This window comes from Sorex araneus, chromosome 2 (genome assembly GCF_027595985.1).
Source record: "Sorex araneus isolate mSorAra2 chromosome 2, mSorAra2.pri, whole genome shotgun sequence".
Taxonomy (NCBI): Eukaryota; Metazoa; Chordata; class Mammalia; order Eulipotyphla; family Soricidae; genus Sorex; species Sorex araneus.
Window position 1 is genome coordinate 306,955,295 of NC_073303.1, and position 17,790 is coordinate 306,973,084.

General features: G+C 41.9%; 1 protein-coding gene across 3 annotated transcripts in view; it reads right to left on the reverse strand.

Annotated features, from left to right (window-relative positions):
- The window catches only part of FNDC3B (fibronectin type III domain containing 3B), a 362,568-nt gene that overhangs the window by 251,068 nt on the left and 93,710 nt on the right, over positions 1-17,790 (reverse strand). For all 3 annotated transcript variants that reach the window (XM_055128349.1, XM_055128351.1, XM_055128350.1), the window contains exon 3: positions 1,200-1,275. In XM_055128349.1, the coding sequence (XP_054984324.1) occupies positions 1,200-1,275 (76 nt within the window). The remainder of the gene's footprint in view (positions 1-1,199; positions 1,276-17,790) is intronic.

Sequence of the window (17,790 nt, forward strand, 5' to 3'; positions counted from 1 at the left end):
TTTCTTTCTAAAGTGAACTACAGGGGTTTTGGCTGTCTTTACAAAGGAACAGAGACAGAACACGGGGCATCACACATGCCAAACAGGAATTCTACCACTGAGTCACACCTGCAGATGAGGCACTGGCATTACACAGACTAGAAATGAACTTAAATTACCCACAAACTGTATTTTAAGAACTACACCTAAGGAGTCTCACCAACACCCAGAACTGTTTTGGACGACAAGGTTCTAAACTCAGAGTCTGACACAGTAATAGCCAGTCGGAGATCTTGGGAGGGGGTTTTCTGCACGTGGAAGGGCCACAAATTATTAAGGACAGAGGAGTGTGGTGGCAGGTGCTTGGGTGTCTCCTAAAGACTGTGATGAGCTGATATTCACACCACTTCTTGCGTGGGCTGGATCTACTACCCCCTCTTGCCCTCCAGTTGTTCAGGGGACGGAACCAGCTGCCATAAGGTGGCTGCATATAGTGCCCCAGGGAGAGGTCACTCAGCAAAGAAATGAGGGAAAAAGGACTCTGTCAACAGCCCACAAAACATCTTAAATCCTGCCAGCAACCACTTGAGCAAGCTTGGAAGCCAACTGTCCCCAAACCTGCAGACAATAACAGCAGATCCACGCTCATTTGAGCCCTTTGAGACACATAGGACTGCAGGGCAGGTCTGAGCTGAGTTCAAAGTCTTGACACAAACAAACTGTGAAGTAATAAATGTTGTCTTAAGCCACCAAATTCTGGATCAACTGACTGCTAATCAATAAAATTCATCTGTTCTTAACAGATCCTCCACATAGATTTTACTGATAAAAGCAATACTACCCATGTATTTGGATAGCAACACAATACACGGCTGAAACCTTTAATATGAAAAAGCAGCTGATGTTCTCAACTGGAGCTTCGGACTAAAAGTTTTAAAGCAAATTTTAAAAGTAAAATTCCTATATTTGTACTTAAGTCTACCGAATTCCATAATATGTGAAGACCGCAAGCTTTTCCAAGTTAAATCAATACAATCAAAAGTCAACACAAATTTAAGTTAGTCCTTTATATGTTATAAATCTAAATCAGCATTAAGATTTCTGTTTGAGAGAGGAAAAAATAAACAAAATATCTCCAATACTTTAATTATTAAAAAAAATCTCATAAAGAGACAGAGAAACTTTACATCATTAATTAAGATTTACAAAATCTTCCTTACCTTGAATGCACTGAAGTGTTCCATCCTCTGCTCTTATTGTAAAAGTCTCTCCTGGATTAACTTGAACAAGAATAACCTGCCAAAATAACATATTAATTTCAATTAATACTAAGACATCTGGGGTTTCTCTTCAACAGTTACTTAAATTCATGTACTGGACCAGAATGAGAAGTATATAGCACAGAATCTTGTAGAAACACAAACCTTAGAATTTGTCTTAGACACAGTTCAAATTTGAGAAGGGTAAGTACATACATTAGAATTGAGCGGGTTGGCCTCATGAAGGCAAATGCCCTACCAGCTGTGCTATCACTCCAGCCCCCAAAACAAACAAACAAACACACAAAAATTTAGCTGAAAGAACTCTATTACAATGACATGACTAAATTTTTTTAAATTTTATTGATTAACCGTGAGATACAGTTACAAGCTTTGATGTCTGAGTTACAATCACACAATGATCAAACACCCATCCCTCTACCAATGCACATTCCCCACCACCAATATCCCCAGTATACCCCCACCTTTCCCACCCTCCTACTGCTTCCATGGTAAACAATATTCCCCATACTCTCTCTACTTTGGGGCATTAAGGTTTGCAATGCAGATACTGAGAGGTCATCATGTTTGGTCCTTTATCTACTTTAGGCACACATCTCCCATCCCGACCGATTCCTTCAACCATCATTTTCTTAGTGATCCCTTCTCTATTCCAGCTGTCCTCCCCCTCCAGCTCGTGAGGCAGGCTTCCAACTATGGGGCAATCCTCCTGGCCCTTCTATCTACTGTCCTTGGGTGTTGGTCTTGTGTTATGTTATTTTATACTCCATAAATGAGTGCAGCAAATGACTAAATTTTAAAGTCAATTTTGATACTTTTTATTTCATAAAATTCATCTTTGATTTGACTAGTTTGGAAAGAATAGTTGGAAATTACAAAAAGAAACAATTTTTATCAAGGAAAATTACACAAAGAACGAAACTGAGACTTAACACCATTACATACTGTTCCCAAGTGTCTAATATTGACCTGCACTATGATTCCACTATGCAACTACAGAAAACAGTTTATAAGAATGCTCAGAAAAAAATAAAAGCACATCTGGAAATACTAGTGAGCAGTATTTAAAAAATTACAAATTACAAAATAGGCCCCATAAAATATTCAAATTTGTAAATTCTATAAATGTCAGTGTTCTGGGAAAATGAACATAATATTTAATATTAGAAGTCAATGTCTTTAAAAAAAACACATCTGGCTTATAATGTCAAAAAAGGTTCTTTTGAGACTCTCAAATTTTACTTCTAGTTCCGTTCTTTCAGATGAGGGTGGTGCAGGAGGGGAGAATCACTGTTGTACCAAAATACAATTTATAATAATGAGAGAACAAATTTAGAAATTGTAGTTGCAGGGTTAACACTATTTAGACAATGTATCTCTAGAAACTGGAAGGATGCAATATATTTGATGATCTAGAAGATTCTGCTTTGAATCAGCAAGCATTCAGAGAACACCCTGAAATGTTTTTCCAGCAATGCTCACCAAGGACCTTACTACTCCTTTCCCCATGAGCTTAAGCCTTTTTATCCTTTTCAGCTTAAAATGGGGCACTGAACAGTCAAACAGTCCCCCCAATGCAAATTTTCAAGAGGGGAGTTTAGACCTTTTACTTCCTCCTAGAATTTACCATTTCAATTATTAATTAAGCAACTATTTCAGTGTCTATTTTTCCCTCTTTAATCTTTTCTCTATGAGAGTAAGATTTAGCATGTAATAAGTACTCAAAACTATTACCTAGCATAAAGTACATGCTTAGTACCTATTTTTTAGTAAATGAATAAAAGCTATAAAGCACAAGAAAAACACTGCAAGTAGTTATTTCATCTTAGGAATTAAGCCTTCATAAAATGCAATTTAATTTTTGCACTTGTTCTATCCAAGCAAGCACTAAAATGCAATATAAAAATCAACTTTTTAAAACTCTATGTACCATAATTTATCTGTTTTGTAAAACTACTGAGATCATAGTCATTCATCCTTAAATTCCAAACCTTCAATATTCATGTATTTTGCTGCTTCTAATAAGGGGACACTGCTAGGATATTAAATTATTTTAATCAGGAAATACATTAAATGAAGAAAACAGAATCATTTAGAGGGCAGAAATTTAAGCTTCCTCTGTTAGTTCTCATTATCTTGAATTATAGCATTTATTTCAAGGCAATTTATTTTCCTGCACAGTTAACTGTGTCAATAATCTTCAGTTTTCAGTATTCAAAAATCCTCACTAGGGACAGGCATGAAACATTATCTCACTGAAACTCAATCATGAACAACTTTTTAACTATGCATCACACTGTGATTCAATAAAAAAAAATGATAAGAAAAAAGCTCTTAATTCTCACCAATGTAAACACATTGTGCTATTTAAAGAACTCACAAAATCCCTTTGGATTTAACAGTGATTTCCATTTTCCTTACTGCGACTGAGCATTTAATGTAATTCCTCAGAAAAATGTAGTTTCCATTTAATTTTTCATGTATATCGTACATCTAGACTAAAACAATATAAGCACATCAATGAAGAGAATTATCCGCATCTCTTGACAACTCCTTAGAGGAGGCCTGAGAGGTAGTTCAGTGGACAGCCAGGGGCCATTCCTGGTTCTCCACATGGTCCCGCAAGCCTTGCCAGGGTGACCCCTCAGCACAGAGCCAGAAGTAAGCCCTGAGCATCTCTGGATACGACACAAAAACAAACAAACAAATCTATGGACATATTGGCCATCGTTGTAATAAAGCGGAAATCATTTGCTCTGTTTAAACTCTAAAGACAAATCTATATTATATGCCTGTAGACTCAGGGGGAGGAGGAGAAACCAATGGCCACCAAGACGGTCCCCTCAGGCTCCAAATGTGCGTACTCTCTTCTACCCTACTCCCAAATCCAACGCCATCTTGAATGCTAATTTTAAAAGTACAGCTCACCAGTTTTATGGGAAAGTCCCAAGCAAGGAAAAGAATCTTCTGGGCCCTAAAGAAGGCCTCACCAAGTGAGGGCATGTGCTCTGTCAGCAGGTGTTCCGGGCCCGACTGCCAGCACTGCAGTGGACCCTGAGTCAGGCACAGTCCCTCAACACTACTCTAGAATGTGGGTCACCCTCACACACCCCCAAAAAGGAATTTCTGACCTAAGGTGTGTTACCAATTCTGTAAAACAGTATTTATCAGATGGCATGAAAAGTGACTACATAACAGCTTCTCAGTGATCACTCACACCAAGCACAATTCAGAGAGCAGCCTGGAGGCAGCCATTCTCCAAAATCCATCTGCTCACAGGGTCAGCTCTGGACCCCCCAACCCACTCCTTCAGGAAGAGACACAATAGGGAAAGGGCTTTCAAGCATCCTACTCAAATCTCTCTCTCTCTCCAAATATTAGTTCCTACAATCTTCCCTGCAGCTGGGTAGCTATGGCAACCAGATTATAATCTACAGTTACCTCAGAAACCAGGCAAATCTCCTGTCACAGTATCAATTTTTCTTAATAACAGCAAAGGTCATTATTTGGGCAAACCATATAAAATTTGACAAATATTTTTCAAGCTGGTATCTTATTATCCTTAGCAAGACTGACCACCATCAATTTTCCCTGTTCATAAAGGAAAGTTAAGAATTGAGTTCTGACACACACAGGCTGAGAGAGTGTCCCTGACAAGATGGCAGCGAGCTGGGCAGCAGCCCTGATGGCACAGCCCGAGAAGAGAGTCACACCTGGGCAGGCTCTTGGCACTAAACCTTTTGCCAAGTATATCATGTAAGTCAATCTCTCAGAATCTCTGTCTCTGCCTTTTTCTAGCCACAGAACAGACTTAGTTTTTACAAGCTCTCTTCAATACACACCTTCATTTTTGGTCTACTCACTAAGCATTTCCTGCCTCCCCAAAGCCAGTACTAAGCTGATTCATGAAGCATTGTGCATCTTGTCCGAGGAGGAGGGAATAGAGGACAGACATAGATTTTTTTCCCCCAGAGATGTTAATATAGAACATGTCAGCCTAATCAGAAAAGCATCCTTTAGGCCACCATTGCTCCATCAGATCTGCCAGGGCTATGTGAAGCAAGCAGTCCGAAATCACCAGAGAACAGGTATCAAGATTTAATGAAAAATAAGTGACTGCTCTTTCAGAGCCTCAAGAAACTATAAAATAAAGTTTTGAACTAATTTTATTGAGAAAAAGGCTAGACGCAGCAACCTAGGAAAGATTTACACAAGAAGCCAACTGAAACAGGTGTAAGAGACTTTCTCTCAGGCTATAAATTTCCTCTGGCGAGGGAGCCGCTGGGGCCTGGGCCTTCTGCAGGCACGGTCTGCATTGAGTGCCATCTGCCCCCGGAAGGAGGAATCTGAATTGATGTCCACTTCCTAATCAACAAAAGCTACCTTTGCAGTTTAAATGTGGCGTGGCTGTTTAGTTAGAAGATTGGCAATGTCGAAAACTACTCCAGGGGCAAATTCTTAATTTATGATTCAAATTAATAAGTACCAGCCACCTCACTAAACAATCAACTACCCAGTTCGTGACCATCACAGGAGCTTCCGCTGGGAGAACATGAATGACTGACCAAAAGAAAATATCACATTTGCAACATTCTTCAGCAGTTAAATCCAATAAAACACTAAACTGGCAGAGGAGATCCTGTTTCCCTCTTGGCCATTTTCCCACTTGCTCGCCATATCTACCAGGCTTCCCTTACTCCTGCTGTTTCACGGATACATGAACACTTCACTGGACTCCGCATTAATGACCACCCAGCCGATACCTTCCAAGGGGAAATGACTGAGGTGACACTTGAAATGCATGCTCTTTCCTTCCACCACTCTGTAGGAAAATGGGGTGTTAGAATTCTTTGTAGAGATAAGTCAATTAATGAAGAGAGCAAGAATATACTTAACCAGCTCAAAGGCCTGTTCTCAAAACAGAGGATGAGTTCTCATCCAAGAAACCTACTCACTTCAACATAGTTGTTTTTGGTTCGACAGGAGTTACTTTCAGAGGGTCCTTGTCAAGCCCTATGTCTTTCTCTAGAATCCAAAGATGGGATATGCAAACTACGCAATCACTTCGAAGAGACGCCACTTCTCACGCCCCGGTAGTAGCCATAAGGAAACAAGAGTCCTGCAAAGATTGCATTTTAATCATCTATGCTTCCCCAAACAACACATCATTACCAAAATAGACTAGAATGGGTTAACAGGTAACCGAAAAAGAGAAATTAGATGATTCAAGAACAGTCATTAATGCACTGATTCCATAAGAGTTCTTGCTGAAATTACACGGAGTATTTTAATTGCATACCATGAAATAAGTATCCTTAGAGAGTTACTAATCTCTCTCGGTCGAATTCAGCAGCTACCAATGAAAGCCCAGGATGGGTCAGGCATTCCTCCCTGCACTAAGAATATAGAGCAGTAGATAACAAAAGGTTCTGCCCACCACAGGCTCACAAATAAGGAACTTTCATGGAATGAAAAGGTGGTGGGAGGAATTTAAGCAAAAATAAGACATTTACAGATAGTGGTAAGGGCTCTGCAAAAAAATATAATGACAGCTTGTATGCAGCTGTACATTTCTACCCTTCTAATTGTATACTGCCTTGAATAGAGATACGATTACAGAAAGAGCTGCTGCTTTGCTAAGAATAAAAATATAATATAGCATTAACTTAAATGGGAAAAATGCAAAATGTAATATAGATGGCCCACACTAAGTTAAAAGCCTCTTTTAAGACAGCCACAAATGCCCAAATCTAAAGTTTCAACTACAGGTCTTTCAAGATAAAAACCAAGAATAGAAAAGACCAAAATTCCCTGTAAGCTTAACTGCAGTTTTTCTCCAGCTATATGTAACAGTTCCAAAATACCCCTGTCCTTTACAATTATTGAAATCTTGTATCTATTTTATTAAATACATTTCTTGCAAAGTTAAGTACCAAACATATAACTCTTTAGCTAAAAATCGTGTTCACCAAGAACAAATTATGATTTCCCTTATGGTTCATGGTTAATCCTAGGCAGTCACTGTCAGAATGTCCATCAGGTTAGGCACAACCCCTTTCTTCATTCCATCCATTCAACCCGTGTTCCCCCAGACAGGGATGTGGGCACACTGATGGGGAATCAGTAACTCCCACCACTTTCCACCCAATTAAGGCTATCCTGACTCGGCTTTGCACATTAAATATAGCAAGTCCCGTCCCCCCCTCCCCCATCAACCTTATGTCTGATTTTGACTGGTTGAAAGGGAGTGATATGGTCTATGCTGATGTGTTCAGTAAAGTCACACATTTCTGATAAACTGTGAACTTAACGTAAACAAACAACACTTTGGGAATCTCGAGGTCACTGTTAATTGCCTCTGTTTCCAATATTCTGTTTTTAAAACTCAATTCCATGTTTGTCATGTCTTTCATTTGCACTGTTCTTCCACTGCATAAGGCAAGATCAAGAAATATTGAGAGGAAGGAAGTAAAAGACCTTTACAAAGAAAACTACATAACGCTACTCCATGAAATCAAAGAGGACATGAGGAAATGGAAACATATACCCTGCTCGTGGATAGGGAGAATCAATGTTGTCAAAATGGCAATACTCCCTAAAGCATTATACAGATTCAATGCGATCCCTATAAGTATACCCATGACATTCTTCAAAGAAATGGATCAAGCAATCCTAAAATTCATATGGAATAACAAACGTCCAAGGATAGCTAAAACAATTCTTGGGAAAAAGATGATGGGAGGCATCACCATCCCCAACCTCAAACTTTACTACAAAGCAGTAACAATTAAAACAGCATGGTACTGGAACAAAGGCAGAGCCGTAGACCAATGGAACAGGGTGGAATATCCCTACACACAACCCCAAATGTATGACCATCTAATCTTTGATAAGGGAGCAAGAGATGTGAAGTGGAGCAAGGAAAGCCTCTTTAACAAATGGTGCTGGCACAACTGGACAACCACATGCAAAAAAATGGGTTTAGACCTTGACCTGACACCATGCACAAAAGTCAGATCAAAATGGATTAAAGACCTCAACATTAGACCACAGACCATAAGGTACATTGAAGACAAGGTCGGCGAAACCCTCCACGATATTGAAGATAAAGGTATCTTCAAAGGTGACACGGAACTAAGCAATCTAGTAAAAACAGAGATCAACAAATGGGACTACATTAAACTAAAAAGCTTCTGCACCGCAAGAGATACAGTGACCAGAATACAAAGACTATCCACAGAATGGGAAAGGATATTTACACAATACCCATCAGATAAGGGGTTGATATCAATGGTATATAAAGCACTGGTTGAACTCTACAAGAAGAAAACATCCAACCCCATCAAAAAATGGGGCGAAGAAATGAACAGAAACTTTACCAAGGAAGAAATACGAATGGCCAAAAGGCACATGAAAAAGTGCTCTGCATCACTAATCATCAGAGAGATGCAGATCAAAACAACTTTGAGATACCACCTCACACCACAGAGACTAGCACACATCCAAAAGAACAAAAGCAACCGCTGTTGGAGAGGATGTGGGGAGAAAGGGACCCTTCTTCACTGCTGGTGGGAATGCCGACTGGTTCAGCCCTTCTGGAAAACAATTTGGACGACTCTCAAAAAATTAGATATTGAATTCCCATTTGACCCAGCAATACCACTGCTGGGAATATATCCCAGAGAGGCAAAAAAGTACAATCGAAACAACATCTGCACATGTATGTTCATCGCAGCACTGTTTACAATAGCCAGAATCTGGAAAAAACCCGAATGCCCCAGAACGGATGACTGGTTGAGGAAACTTTGGTACATCTATACAATGGAATACTATGCAGCTGTTAGAAAAAAGGAGGTCAAGAATTTTGTAGTCAAGTGGATGGGCATGAAAAGTTTCATGCTGAGTGAAATGAGTCAGAAAGAGAGAGACAGACATAGAAAGATTGCACTCATCTATGGTATATAGAATAACAGAGTGGGAGACTAACACTCAAGAACTGTAGAAATAAGTACCAGGAGGTTGACTCCATGGCTTCGAGGCTGGCCTCACGTTCCGGGGAAAGGTCAACTCAGAGAAGCGATCACCAACTACATTGTAGTCGAAGGCCATGTGGGGGAAGGGAGTTGCGGGCTGAATGAGGGCTAGAGACTGAGCACAGCGGCCACTCAACACCTTTATTGCAAACCACAACAGCTAATTAGAGAGAGAAAACAGAAGGGAATGCCTTGCCACAGTGGCAGGGTGGGGTGGGGGGGAGATGGGATTGGGGAGGGTGGGAGGGACACTGGGTTTACGGGTGGTGGAGAATGGGCACTGGTGAAGGGATGGGTTCCAAACTTTGTATGAGGGAAGTATAAGCACAAAAGTGTATAAATCTGTAACTGTACCCTCACGGTGATTCTCTAATTAAAAATAAATAAATTTAATAAAAAAAAAATAAGAAAAAAAAAAAAAAGAAATATTGAGAGGAGTCAAGAGAGAGAACAGAAGTTAGGGAGCTTGCCCCAGGTTTCATCCCATACCCCAACCCCTGCCCCTGCATGTGGCCCCCACAACCACACCAGCGGTCACTCCTGAGCACAGAGCAAGGAACAGAGCTCCCATCCTTTGTAAGGAAGTTACAAAGAATTCTATCTTTATACAGAAAAACTAATACTCAATATTTTGTCATTATGTATCCACAAGCAAATTTTTTGACGTTCTACATAGACTCTTCTCAAAGTCCACACTATTAATATTTTGTGTCATATCTCATAAGAGCAGAAAGGAAAAATACGTTGTACCAGGGCAGAGAGTCTCTTGCACGTGTGCCTGGCTGTCTTCCCAGGGCCCCTCGGAGGGGGTGGGCTCCAGCTTCCCTCCCCACCTTGAGCAGAGTTCCTGTGGCTGAAGACCTCCAGAGCCTAGCCACAGTCATGCTCAAGGCCCCTCTCCACACATTTGGATGAGCCTCAAACATGAAGGAACCGGCAGAGGAACCCAGGTGTGTGGGACCCGGGTCTGAGACCTTCAAGTCTGCTCAGATCAGGACTGGGCCTCTTCCACCCAGATTCCCCATCTTCCAGTAGCTAGGCAGTCACACCCAGGGACTTTCCTCAACGTGTAATCCCATCAATGGCCAACATCCAGAGACTATAAAACCAAGCTCCCGGAAGCATATGCGGCAGCAAAGCAGCCACACTACATCTTAGAGCCTAGTTCTCCCTCTGGAAGAACCTGGCAAGCTACCGAGAGTTTCCTGCCCACATGGGAGAGCCTAGAAAACTCCCTATGGTGTATTCACATGCCAAAACCAGTAACAATGCTTGGTCTCATTCCCCTGACCCTGAAAGAGCCTCCAATGCAGCACCATTGGAAAGGATAAGTAAAGAGAGGCTTCTAAAATCTCAGGGCTAGGATAAATGGAGACGTTACTAAGACCACTCGAGAAATTCGACGATCAACAGGATGATGCTGCTGATGATGATTATTTAATATTTTGTGTCATATTTCATAAGAGCAGAAAGGAAAAATACATTGTACCAGGACAGGGTATTGTGCAGGAGTCAGAGAGTATTCTCCTCTCTGCTGTGGCAGAGGACAGTAGCATTCATTCACTCCTTGACTGCACTGACTATATTAAACTCACTAAGCCCATCTGCAATTATTGAAACCTTATTCAACAAACATTTGGTAAGTGGCTACTGGGTGCCAGGCACTTTATTAAGCACGGGTGACTCTAACAGAAGATGAAATCCTACCCTTCTGTGTGTTGGAAATACAAAAGTAAAAGTTATAATTAACTGTAATCAAATATGACTCTTTGCTATAAATGCTGTGGAAACTGAAGAAAGTACAACGAAATCAGGAAATGTTATAGCTGAACTGACATTTAAAGGGTAAGAAGAGAGCTGGAGGGATAATACAGCAAATACAGAGTGCCTTGTTAACCCACCGGGGTTTAATCCCCATCCGGACCCCAAACCAACTAGGAGTGAACCCTAGCTCAGAGAAACACTGCTGGGTGTGCCCCCTCATTCCCCCAAAATAATATAAGTAAATACGGAGAAGAAACTTCAGGGAGGCCTGAAAAGCATGAAAACAGAATTACAGTGTGGCTAACAGCATACAAGCATGTAACAGAGGGTCAAGCTAAGACTACAGGTCAAGCTACAGAAAAGAGTGTCTGCCGCATTTACAAGTCCTCACTTTATCCTCTGAGCAGCATTATTTTCCAGTAGGAGACTGACATTACTAGATAACAGTGATGGTAATGAGAAGAACAAGCTGACCAGTAAAGGTGCTCCTGAAACATCCATCTGTGTCCATTATCCAGGGATTGGGCTATTCTAATTAAGAGTTTACAAGAATAAACTGATGCCTTATCCTTTAAATAGGGTTCTCATGGTCCCTAGGTTAGCAACTGGCAAGTCCTGCCCTACTGCTGCATCAATATTGGCGTTTCTAAGATTAGTGAAGTGAGATACTGTGTGTGGATCTCTCAGGCATAACTACATTATTTTCTACTGCTTCCCGATAATGTTCTAATTTGGAGATATGATATTCTACCTGGCTCTGCCTCTGCCACTTCTGTGTCCCCCACTGTCATCACTGACAGGCCCGTCTGTCTGCCCTGTGCTACTTCCTCCTAGCCCTCTCCCTCCGAACCCTCTTCCTCCTCTTGGACACCTTCTCTTCTTTGTTTCCTTTGGTTCCTTGGCCACTGTCAACTGAGAAGCATTCAATAACTGACCGAGCATTTTTTCCCTTTATTTCTAGCCAACTATCTGAGAAGTCAGAGTTGGTATGTTTGATCACTTAGTACATTTTCAATTGGTAATGCTGATAATAGGAAAGGAATATTGTGGGCTACTGAATGATTCAAATTGAGACAAGTCAAGAAAAAATCATGACTTATTTCTAAGGGTTCAAAGCTAATCATATCCCCCACACACATGCATCTACTTCTAAAAAATTCTATCTAAAACTAGATATTCATTTTTTTTTGGTAACCTGATGTTAGGGCTCATTTCTATCAGATGGCATGTGCACAAAACAATTTTAAAAATAAGTTAAGGACTCAGAAGTGTAAATAAGGAAAACAATATCTCCTATAAATCAATTTTCATTTAAAAATAACTCAAGTCCTTTTAAGATTTCAAAATAGGCCATTTGCAATAGCACATACTTCTTCCATACATTTACATTTCTTTTTCATATATATGTTGAGGCCTAATTAATCAGGGTGTTTAGGCCAAAGTTACTTTCTAATGCACATTACAGTATGTAAACTATGAATATTACACCACTCTCTGCTAATCTCATTTTACTTTTAATTAATTTTTGAATATTTTACAAATCAATTAGGAAAGCCAAGCTCCAAACTGTGAACAAATCAGACAAATCAATTTTGTCCTGTTCTGCCAGTCAAGACAGCTTAATCTTTCTACATCTGAGAAAGGAGAAAATACCTACTTTGGGATGCTCTAAGGAACAGAGCAAACCCAGTGTAGTCAGGGTACAAGGTCTTACACACAGTGCTCAATTGATGCTACTAATTCTTCTTTTTCTTCATGTTTCTAACAGTGCCAAGTCTTCAGTTGTATCACTGTATCACTGTCATCCCTTTGGTCATCGATTTGCTCGAGCAGGCACCAGTAATGTCTGCATTTGAGACTTGTTGTTACTATTTTTGGCATATCAAATACACCACAGGTAGCTTGCCAGGCTCTGCCACAGGGGCGAGATACTCTCAGTAGCTTGCCAGGCTCTCCGAGAGGGGTGCAGTAATCGAACCTGGGTTGACCACATGCAAGGCGAATGCCCTACTGCTGTGCTATCGCTCCAGCCCAGTATTAGAAGAAATAATACTTCTTTTTCTTCATATTTCTAACAGTGACAAGTCTTCAGTTAAGGGGAAAAAATGTGAATTCCAATGAGTCTAAAGAAAAAGACCTTCACTAAGCTGCCACATTTCATGTTCTCAATAAAATCTAAAAGCAGCCAACTCTCACCTCTGACCAAATGTTCTGCTTAGAAAACACGCGGGCTTTCCTCAAAGGTCCAACTCCCAAACTCACTCACATGCCAGGGTCTGTTCAGCTTCCATGCATCCCAGCAACAACAGTGACTTTGGAATTCGCTCATGAAGTTCTGAAACTTAAGCCCTTTACATCCACAGAATGGTTTGAATTACTTAGAAACACTTCCAATTACAACTATCATAATGAAAGTCAGCAAAAAAAGTAATAAAGAATACCACAGTAGACGGAAATTTCCTGTGTTGTGCTCGGAGCTCCAAGAGAGGACCCTGTTCTGACCCAGAAGCCACCTTCCCCAAACTCCCATGATGAATCAAACTAGGCCAGATTTCTAAAAAAGCACCAGTTGTGCCTTCTTAACTTAAACTCAGGAGCACTGAGTTGTCTAGAGATAATAATCTACTGGAGGACTGGAGCAATAGCACAGCGGGTAGGGCATTTGCCTTGCATGTGATTGACCAGGGTTCGATTCCTCTGCTCCTCTCGAAGAGCCCAGCAAGATACTGAGAGTATCCCACCCTCACGGCAGAGCCTGGTGCCCACCCTCATGGCAGAGCCTGGCGAGCTCCCCGTGGCGTATTCGATATGCCAAAAACAATAACAGAAAGTCTTACAAGGGAGACATTACCGGTGCCCGCTTGAGCAAATTGATGAACAAGGGGACAAGAGTGCAACAGTGCAGTGCTATCTACTGTACAATCCAGGAAAACTACTGGAGATTTAAGACCTTACAAAGGTCAAAGAAAGCGCCCAGATTTAAAATGACCAGGCTCTTCTCCAAAATGCGAAACTTCTGCGGACCTGCCTTTCTAGACTTCAGTGCTGGAGCTTTGTAAGCAACAGTTGGGGGCCACAGCATGCTGCTGCTCTCAGTCTTGGGAGGACGGCATCGAGTGCACACATATGCTGCCTTGGACAAATGAACAGATGACTCCAATTCTTCCCTCATCCTGCGCCGAGTCCAAATTCAGAACTGACACTAGTCTCCGTAGACAGTAAAGGAAAAATGTGACAAAGATTTTCCAGCCAGTGCCTCCCCTCCTCCTCACACGCCCTCTGCACATACGAGCACACAGCAGATTCTATGCACGTCTCCAATTCGCGGCCAGTTTATGCACCATGACATCAGTGCAGTATAATGAGCCAAGTTTAAACTCCATCTGGGACAAATAATGTCCAGGCACACTGTGACTTCTTTTGTTTACATACACTGACTAAATGTGTCTTGGTGGTAATGAACTAACTCTCAGATTTATTTCCCAGTGCCTCCAAAACAATATTCTGCACCCCTGAAGCCACCCATGCCTCCAGTTCTCTTTCCAAGGCTATGCTTAAGTGACTTTTAACAGAACACATGATTCTGAAACATAATTAACAGCGTAAGGAAAGCCCCAGTCCAAGAGCCCTGTGTCCATTTTAAAGGAATAAGAGGAGGAATTCTGCAGCAAATGGTACGGGGGTGTGGCTCCTGCACAGCCCTGACTTGCTTGATTCTCGGCTCCCCTCGGGATGGAAGTTAGCAGAGGTAAGAGAATGAAGGAAGGCGCCTGGAGCCAGTGTGCCTGTCCTTCTCTTTGAAGAAGAAACTTATGATTTTTTAAACATTCTGGCTTGACTTAATGATTATAAACTCAAAACAATCAAGTCTCACAAGTTTTTTAGATTTCTAAAACAAAAATTCCACAAACCTGTAACTCTGGGGCGATGGAACATTTGAAGATGCGGGCTTGGAAGGGGGCAGGGAGCTAAGCAGAAGGCCTCGCCAGCAGACCCCAGGCAGGAGGGAGTGAGGCCACGGCCCACCGCACTGCTCATCTCGGGGGCAATCATACTCCCGCCCCCAGCCCAGGAAAGAAAGCAGCTGCTCCCTGCTCACTGGGCTCAGGGCCTCATTCTTCTCCCCTGCAGACCCCACCTGTGCCTGCCACGGGCCTATCGCGGCTGCTGGATACCCCATTTCCTACTGTCCAGAACCAGGACCATTGCCACGTGGAGGAACCTGCTTGAAGCACCTAGAAGCCAACACACAAGGAAATTCTTTCCGTGGGCCCCTTGGCTGGCCTACCACTGCGCACACGCCCAGCTCCATTTTCTCTTGGCCTAGTCATCTGGAGGGTACAATGGAGACGAGCGTGGCAGTGGGCAACTCCGTTCTCTGGAAAGTAGAACTTCAGTCAATCCTAAACCCCTGGGATTTGACAGCTGAAAGTATTTTTCTGACCTCTGGTTCTTTCTGCCAAACTCATCACCACCAGAGGGCTGGAGAGAGAGTGTGGCACTTGCCTTGCACATGGCCAACCCAGGTTCTATCGCCAGCAACCCACGTGGTCGCCAGAGCTCACTAGCAGTGACCAGTGAGCACGCAGCCAAGGCGGGAGAAGGACAGGATTACCAGCTTCCAGGCAAGGCGAATTACTGGGCACAATATGTGCTTAGCAGGTTTTCCACACCTCATAAGCACACAAGGTGGTCACTGATAACTGTTCCTTATGCCATGGAACGAACAAAGAAATCCAAGGTGCAACTAAAACCCTTTCTTTCTAAAACAACTAACTCACAACCTAGGCAAAGAAACATGCAAACACAAGTCTTTAAGGTGAACAGTAAGCTTACAAAGTAACATTCAAGTTTCAGGGAAATATCAAAAACTTCCTTAGACACCAACCTTTTTTCGCGTCAATAAATTCATCTTTTTCTTGATTAGGGCACTAAAATCTCAGGAAAGTTGACCTTACAGATTCCTTTACCTTACCTTTGTTTCCCTCTTAGATATAGGGTGACTGGAGTCATCGCCCCCTCCCAGGAAAGAGCACACACCTGCTCTGATAGGTATCCTCGCGGCCCCTGAATGGAGACTCTAAGTTTCAAAGGCAGCTCAAAGTAGCAGGATGGGGAGTAACACGGATGTGGATATATTTCTATTTAAAGAATATCCTCTATCACCCAACTCCACCCTCAATTGATATCTTGGTATTTGTTTAGGGGACACACCCTGTGGTGCTCAGGGCTTACTCTTGGTTCTCTGCTCAAGAATCACTTCTGGTGGGGCTCAGAGGGCCATAAACGGTGACAGGGATCAAACTCGAATCGGCCTCATGGGAGGCAAATGCCCTACTCTCTGTAATACGGCTCCAGCCCAGATATCCCGGGTCTTTAAAACTGATGCCCTTCCTAAGGCCAGGAGATCGTATAGCAGCGTTTGCCTTGCATGGGCTCAAGTGGAGTTTTATTCCAGCAATCCATATGGTTCCCCAAGCCCCCAAGAGTGATCCCTGACCAAAGAGCTAGGAAGAAGCCCTGAGCACTAAGGGTGCAGCCCCAAAGAAACAAAATAAGAACAATAACCAAAAATCCAAAAGATATTATTTCTAATCAGGCATATAAGCCTAAAGAATGACTTCTCAGCACAACACTTTCTGCCATTCCTTTACAGTTTATCTTACAATCCAACATAGTTCATTTTCATTCAGGACTAAAATCACCAAACAAATTATAAATGACAAGTCATTCTGTAAATTGCTTTTTGTGTAGCCTTTCGGATAAGGAGATAAGAATGATGATGGATCTAAATAGTTCCATCTGCCAATGCAAAACAAACACTGTAATGGCAAAAATCAGGGAAGATGAGTGACCTACATTACTCAGGACAATTGAGCTACAAACAGCACCAACAGCACTACCCATAGCACATGCTTCAGTGTGTCGTGCTTGGTCCAGGAGGCAGAACAAATACTCAGCATTCCAACATAAAGTCCAAACAATCTCCTAGCCAAGGTAGTAACATGCTTCAGTGCTGAATGTTTCTAGCTACTTAAAAACACAGAGCATTTTTATGACCCCTCAAAGCTAAAAGTCAAGCAACGCTATTGGATACTAACCCAAGTCCATTTCCCCAACATTACTGGATACCAACACAAGTCCATTTCTCCAAATCTAAGTTTTCCCCACATTTAAAATGTTCATTCCTCTGATTTTCACTTTGGGACACTCATAGAAACGAAACCCTAGGCTGGCTTCATTGAGACTCCCTCTAGTCAGCCTGCCCTTCAGCTCAACCAGGCACCTCCAGGCCTCTCTACCAACAGCCCATTCATTTGCAAAGCAGAAATCATACAAAGCAATTTTGCAAAGTTGGACAGTACATTTTAATAAAATTGCCTGTCAACTCAACCACACAGAGCAAGAAATGGGCAATCAGGAGAGGATCCAGAAGAAACAGGGTCAAATTACTCTGGTTAATGATCATTCTAGACACACCTGCTGCCCATAAAACATATTTCTCCTCTCAGTAATAATCTGATCTGACCATCGCCTTTTAAGGAAAAAGGCCCAGCACACGACCAGGGGAGTTGCGCATGTATTCTGTTTCTTCTGGAAGCCCCTACTATGCAGCAACATTTGACTATACCAGTAGACGAGCCAGACGTTGACTCTGAGGCACCTAGTTTCAGACAAGGGCATTTTAAATGAGAAAACTAATATAATCTCTGTAATGTAATGAAGAAGGCTAA